Source organism: Homarus americanus, unplaced genomic scaffold, assembly GCF_018991925.1.
Source record: "Homarus americanus isolate GMGI-L3 unplaced genomic scaffold, GMGI_Hamer_2.0 scaffold19919, whole genome shotgun sequence".
NCBI classification, from domain to species: Eukaryota; Metazoa; Arthropoda; class Malacostraca; order Decapoda; family Nephropidae; genus Homarus; species Homarus americanus.
In genome coordinates this window covers 10,275-16,722 of record NW_024739177.1, presented here as the reverse complement: position 1 = coordinate 16,722, position 6,448 = coordinate 10,275, and the positions used below count along the sequence as shown (strand labels likewise).

At 39.4% G+C, this 6,448-nt stretch overlaps 1 protein-coding gene across 1 annotated transcript; it reads left to right on the top strand.

The window, feature by feature from the left end:
* Nucleotides 1-2,479: 2,479 nt before the first annotated feature.
* On the top strand, nt 2,480-3,686 carry LOC121874434 (52 kDa repressor of the inhibitor of the protein kinase-like; the record flags this gene model as incomplete). Its single annotated transcript, XM_042378559.1, has 2 exons — nt 2,480-3,124; nt 3,480-3,686. Coding segments are annotated over exons 1-2 (852 nt in total), but the record flags the coding sequence as incomplete, so codon positions are not given.
* Between the last annotated feature and the right edge of the window lie 2,762 nt (nt 3,687-6,448).

Below are 6,448 nucleotides of genomic sequence, written 5' to 3'. Positions count from 1 at the left end.
TGGAGTTGCTAGCTGCGTGTGGAATAGTACAGAGTTGAAGGTGGGTTCTAAGTTGTTCTCTCAGCACATGAGGGCAGTGCTGTTTTCTTTTAGGGGGGTCGAGTGTTAGCGGGAGAGAAAAGGAGAGAAGAGAAGACAAATGCTGCATTTAGCACGTTAAAGGGGTGAGATGCAGTCCCTAGAACAAATTTTTTAGGGGGGTCGTATGTATGTTCTCTCAGCACATGAGGGCAGTGCTGTTTTCTTTTAGGGGGGTCGAGTGTTAGCGGGAGAGAAAAGGAAAGAAGAGAAGACGGGAATGCTGCGTTTAGCAAAAGGGGTAAGATGCAGTTTCTTAGAACAAAAATTTAGGGGGGTCGTATGTATGGTTTCTCAGCACATGAGGACAGTGCTGTCTTTTTTTTAGGGGGGTCGATTGTAATACTCAGAAATTTCAGAGTAATTTCAAATGCCCCGCCATTAGCGATACTGAGCGTTCAAGGTCATCTGAGGGGAGAGAGCGCTGCCTGCTCATAGCGAGAGATTGCGAAACTAGGCCTATATGATATTAAATGTAATTCACCGAATTAATAGTGATGCGATTCATGAAGTAAGGGACTATTATTGAATTTGAAATTTTTATAGATCGTTTATCAGTCTGAATAATGTTACGGGTGTCCCAAGGAGTTATTAGTTCGGCGGAAAATATGTCACGTAGACCTAAGCTAACGCCTTGAGGAGACGCGACGCTGCCTCTCTCTCAGTCGCGGGAAGCATTCACACAAACAAGACGTCCCTGCGAGTCTGTCACAGAAATAGTCACGTGGCCTAGTCACCTGTGCTGCGCTATTGCAGTATAACAAGTAAGTCTCATTCGATCTCAGACAGGGTTAGATAGGGCAGTGGTAAAGTAAACTAGAGCTAACAGTGAGTTCATTTCAGGGTTTCCGTCAGAACCCACTTGACTGGAGTTGACCGGAGTTGACCGGAGTTTGACTGCGAGAGATTGACTGCAGTTTGAGACTGCCGTTGATGATTGAGGGTGGCGATTGTCGCCATTGGACCGATCAGAGTAGGCCTGTCACTGTTTAGCGGGGTACCAAAGGATCTCTTGAGGGAATCTAGCCGTCCGGGTGCCCAGCTGACGTCGGCTCACAACACCACATGTCCCGAGCTGCTAAGTGAAACCCTCTTGCTAACGGGAAGCTAAAGCTCCTCTCAACTGCACAAGGTCTGATTGGCTCACTCTCTTCCTGCCCATGGACGCACTGGGAGTACACTGAGGCTATCTGAGTATATTAATGGTCACACACTGAGACCGTGAGTCTAGGACTCTAGGAGATACCTAGAGGAACATTTTATCTTCCTTATTACGGGTGTAGTTAATACCATTTCTCAGTTACTGATATTATCTTGACGTGTGTAGTTTAATATTTCTTAAATAATTTGATAGTAGTGTTTTTTGAATGTTTGTGTCATTAAGTGGAACCAGAGTGATACTGTGATTTGATTCTTTTAATGCATCTAATTGTTCTTCATAATTCTGATCTCAGGTATAACCTTGTTCCCCAGAGTAGTGGTTAAGTTAGGTTAGGAAGTGTGCATCTGTTGGGGTGCTATAATTTTGTTGAGTGCCCTTAAGGCCTATTCATTGTAGAGTATTTAATTTCTTATATTTATTACCATTTCCTCAGTGACTGATATTGTTTTGTTGAGAGCCCTTAAGGCCTATTCATTGTAGAGTAGTTAATTTCTTATTTTTTAATACCATTTCCTAAGTGACTGATATTATTTTGTGAAAGCCCTTAAGGCCTGTTTCATGGGTGCACGCAACATTTCTTAATACTTCAAATTTATTGTTGCCTGTGTTTCTAATAATTTCTATATCATGTATAACTTTTATTCCCCAGAGTAGTGTTTTAAGTTTAAGTTAAGAGGTGGGCATATTGGTGTACCATTATTTGATTGTGTTTGTAGTGTTGGAGGGAAAATAAGTGTCTAAATTTTACAGTGTGTCTCATTCATCCCAGTCACAGACGCTATCCTTCCACGGGTCACGGACAATTCATTTTGTTTAGTAGATTTAAGTGTTCTTGTGCTGGTTCGGGATTTTTCTCAAAGGGGCGCTTCCACTGCCATTACCATCTATTAATTTTTAATAAACCCCAAGTCAAGTGAGAAATTAAAGTCCAGTAAATTCCGACCGGTTACATATATATATATATATATATATATATATATATATATATATATATATATATATATATATATATATATATATATATATATATATATATATATATATATATTTATATTTATATTTATATATATTTTTTTACAAGTAAATCACTGTGGGTGCTCGTGATCCAAATATATGAGAAAACACGGAGTTCCCAAGCGCTTTCGTGTAATTCACATATACTGTATATATCAGGAGCGCACCCAGGGGGGTTTCCTGGTTGCCCAGAACCACCCCCCCTCCCCCCACCGGGTCATCATCATGACTACTATCCTCTTTGGCCGCCAGAAAATTTATCTGCGAGGTCACAGAGATAATACCAAGGACGTTGCCAATGATGGGACTGCCAATCATGTCAACTTTCTGGCCCTCCTTGACTTCCTTGTTAAAACTGGAGACAGGGTTCTAGGTATGCACCTAAGCACAGCTGCCAAGAATGCTCTGTTCACATCTTGGAATATCCATAACCAGTTGATTCACATTTGTGGAGAACAGATACGTGACATTATCTTTCAGAAAGTGAAGACAAACAAGTTTTTCTCTATCATAACTACTGAGATCACTGACTCTGCCTGCAAGGAGCAGCTCAGCATTGTGTTGAGGTATGTGGACCCTAATGACGACATCAGAGAAGACCTGGTGGACTTTCTGGAGTGTGACAATGAGGTAACTGGCAGATTTACTGCAGATAAGGTGACAAACAGCATCACAGGGTGTGGACCTTACATCAATAACCTTAGAGGTCAGGCCTTTGACGGAGCTAGCAACGTGGCTGGCAGCTCCAAGGGGGCAGCAGCTATCATAAAGGAGACCAACCACTCTGCTTTCTACCAGCACTGCTCAACACATGCCCTCAACGTGGCTGTTGTTAAATCCATCCAGATCACCAGTATCCGGAACATGATGGTACCGTGGACAGGCGTTCAACTTATATTGAAGTGCATCCCGAACGTGGAGGCAGCTGTCCTGAAGACCAAACCTGATTCAAGGAAACACAAGCTAAAAAATATGTCATACACGTTGAGTGCATCGCCTAAATGCCCTAGAAACCCTTGTGGAGTTACATCCCTCGGTGGTGGCCTGCATGGAGGACATTGTGGAGGGTGTTCCTGGCAGCTGGTCTACAGACTCACTGACTGATGCCCAGGCCCTGCTACTCGCCAACACCAGCAGAGACTTCATTGTGTCCCTGGTGATCACCAACAATGCACGAGGCTACCTGAAAGGTGTGACCACTAGCCTTTAACGCCTTTAACCACAGGCCAAGGAAATAGTTGAGGCCAGCAGAGAAGTTAACTGTGTGAAAGCAGGACTAAAGACATCCAAAACAACATGGATGATCACTACACTGAATGGTTTCGTCAAACTCCAACGACACCGAGACAACACATCAGCTGATGGACCAGCTGAATACTACTGGAGAACTGTGGCCATTCCACTCCTAGACCATCTCTTGGCAGAGATGGAGGTGAGGTTCAACCCCCTGCACCAGAAGGCCTTCCATTGACTCAGTGTCATCCCATCCATCTCGGCAACCCTGACATCAGCAGAGGGCAGCAGAAGAATACAAGAACTGGTTGACCTCTACCGGGAGGACCGACCATCTCCTCCTGGCAGTATCAAGAGTGAGGTACAGTCTCACCCAAAAGTTCGTTAACTCTCCCATCCAGCTATTGCTGCACTGTCTGCTCCAGATGTATGAACTTGACTCTGTTACTTCGATCCCTTTGATTCATTTGTATAAGTTTCATGTTCTGGTTGGTACTAAGACAGTTTCAAACATCTAAAGCAGGCAGTACAGCAATAGCTGGCTGGGAGAGTTAACGAACTTTTGGGTGAGACTGTATATGAAAGACAAAAGTCGTGTCGTGAAATTTGGTGAAAACTTATGCCGAAGGGCTAAACTTTTGGTGCGCTCTGCCTTGTGGTAGGGAGCTCTCATGATGTTTCAAGAGTTATATTTAATCTTCGAACAAAACCGCGACACGACTTTTGTCTTTGATTGTACACACCAGGCGTGTCAGGTGGAAAAAAAAGGGCCAAGCAACAGGGCCCACACCAGCCTTCCAACTACACCGCTCAATAAATTAATGTATAGTTTATGTTTGTGCAAATTAGATATACCCCTGAAACTCTTCTAGTAAGAATTGTTTCTCTACCGGTAGTGTTCTGTAGTTTACCGTGGTGGCTCCTCACCCCTTTAACGTGCTAAATGCAGCATTTGTCTTCTCTTCTCTCCTTTTCTCTCCCGCTAACACTCGACCCCCCTAAAAGAAAACAGCACTGCCCTCATGTGCTGAGAGAACAACTTAGAACCCACCTTCAACTCTGTACTATTCCACACGCAGCTAGCAACTCCATTTCTTCCTAGCCCAACTCAACCCAACCAGAACATCACGCTCCCCTTTTGCCTGGCCCTTAACTAGAGAACCAATGTCAAAATTAATACCAGTCCAAAACAAACATGCTCTCCTTTGGCCTGGCCCTTGAAATAAGAGGAACCAGTGTCAAAAAAAAAATACTCAGTCCATCTCCAACATGCTCTCCTTTGCCTGGCCCTTGAACTAAGAGGAACCAGTGTCAAAAAAAGTACACAGTCCAAAACAAACATGCTCTCCTTTTGCCTGGCCCTTGAGCTAAGAGGAACCAGTGTCAAAAACAATACACAGTCCAAAACAAACATGCTCTCCTTTTGCCTGGCCCTGATACACCTAATCTATATAAATGTTGATACACCAAATCTATATAAAAGCATATACACCTAATCTATATAAATGCAGATACACCTAGTATATATAAATGCAGATAAACCTAATCTATATAAATGCTGATACACCTAATCTATATAAATGTTGATACACCAAATCTATATAAAAGCATATACACCTAATCTATATAAATGCAGATAAACCTAATCTATATAAATGCAGATACACCTAGTATATATAAATGCACATATACCTAATCTATATAAATGCAGATACCTAATCTATATAAAAGCATATACACCTAATCTATATAAATGCAGATGCACCTAATCTATATAAATGCATACACCTAATCTATATAAACACAGAAACACCTAACCTATATAAATTTGGATACACCTAATCTATATAAATGCTTATACACCTAATCTGTATACATTTTGATACACCTATTCTCTGTAAATTTTCATAAACCTAATCTATATAAATGCAGATAGTCCTAAGCTATATAAATGGAGATACACCTAATCTATATGAATACACATACACAATCTATATAACTGCATATAAACATAATTTACATGAATGCACGTACACCTAATCTATATGAATGCAGATGGACCTAATCTATATAAATGCCGATTCACCTAATCTATATAAATACAGATACACCTAATCTATATAAATTTCGATACACCTAATCTATATATATGCAGATAGTCCTAAGCTATATAAATGGAAATACACCAAATCTATATAAATGCATATACTCCTACTCTATATAAATGCATATACACCTAATATATATAAAAGCATCTACACATAATCTATATAAATACACATACACAATCTATATAAATGCATCTACACCTAATATATATAAAAGCATCTACACATAATCTATATAAATACACATACACAATCTATATAAATGCATCTACACCTAATCTAAATAAATGCAGATACCCCTAATATATTTAAATGCAGATAAACCTAGTATATATAAATGCAGTTACAGCAAATTTATATAAATTCAAAAACACCAAATCTATATAAAGAAGGTACACCTATTCTATATAAATGCAGATAAGCCTAATCTATATAAATATTGATACACCTAATATATATAAATACAGATATACCTAATCTATATAAATGCATACACCTAATTTATATGAATTCAGAACACCTAACATTTATAAATGCAGATACACCTAATCTATATAACTGTACATACACATAATTTACATAAATGCATATATACCCAATCTATATAAATGCATATACTCCTAATCTATACAAATGCATTTCACCAAATCTATATAAAAGCATATACACCTAATCTATATAAATGCAGATAAACTTAACATATATAAATGCAGGTAAACCTAAACTATGTAAATGCCTATACGCCTAAACTATATAAATGCAGATACACCTAACCTATATAAATTTTATACACTTAATCAATATAAATTTTGATACACCAAATCTATATAAATTTTGATACACCAAATCTATA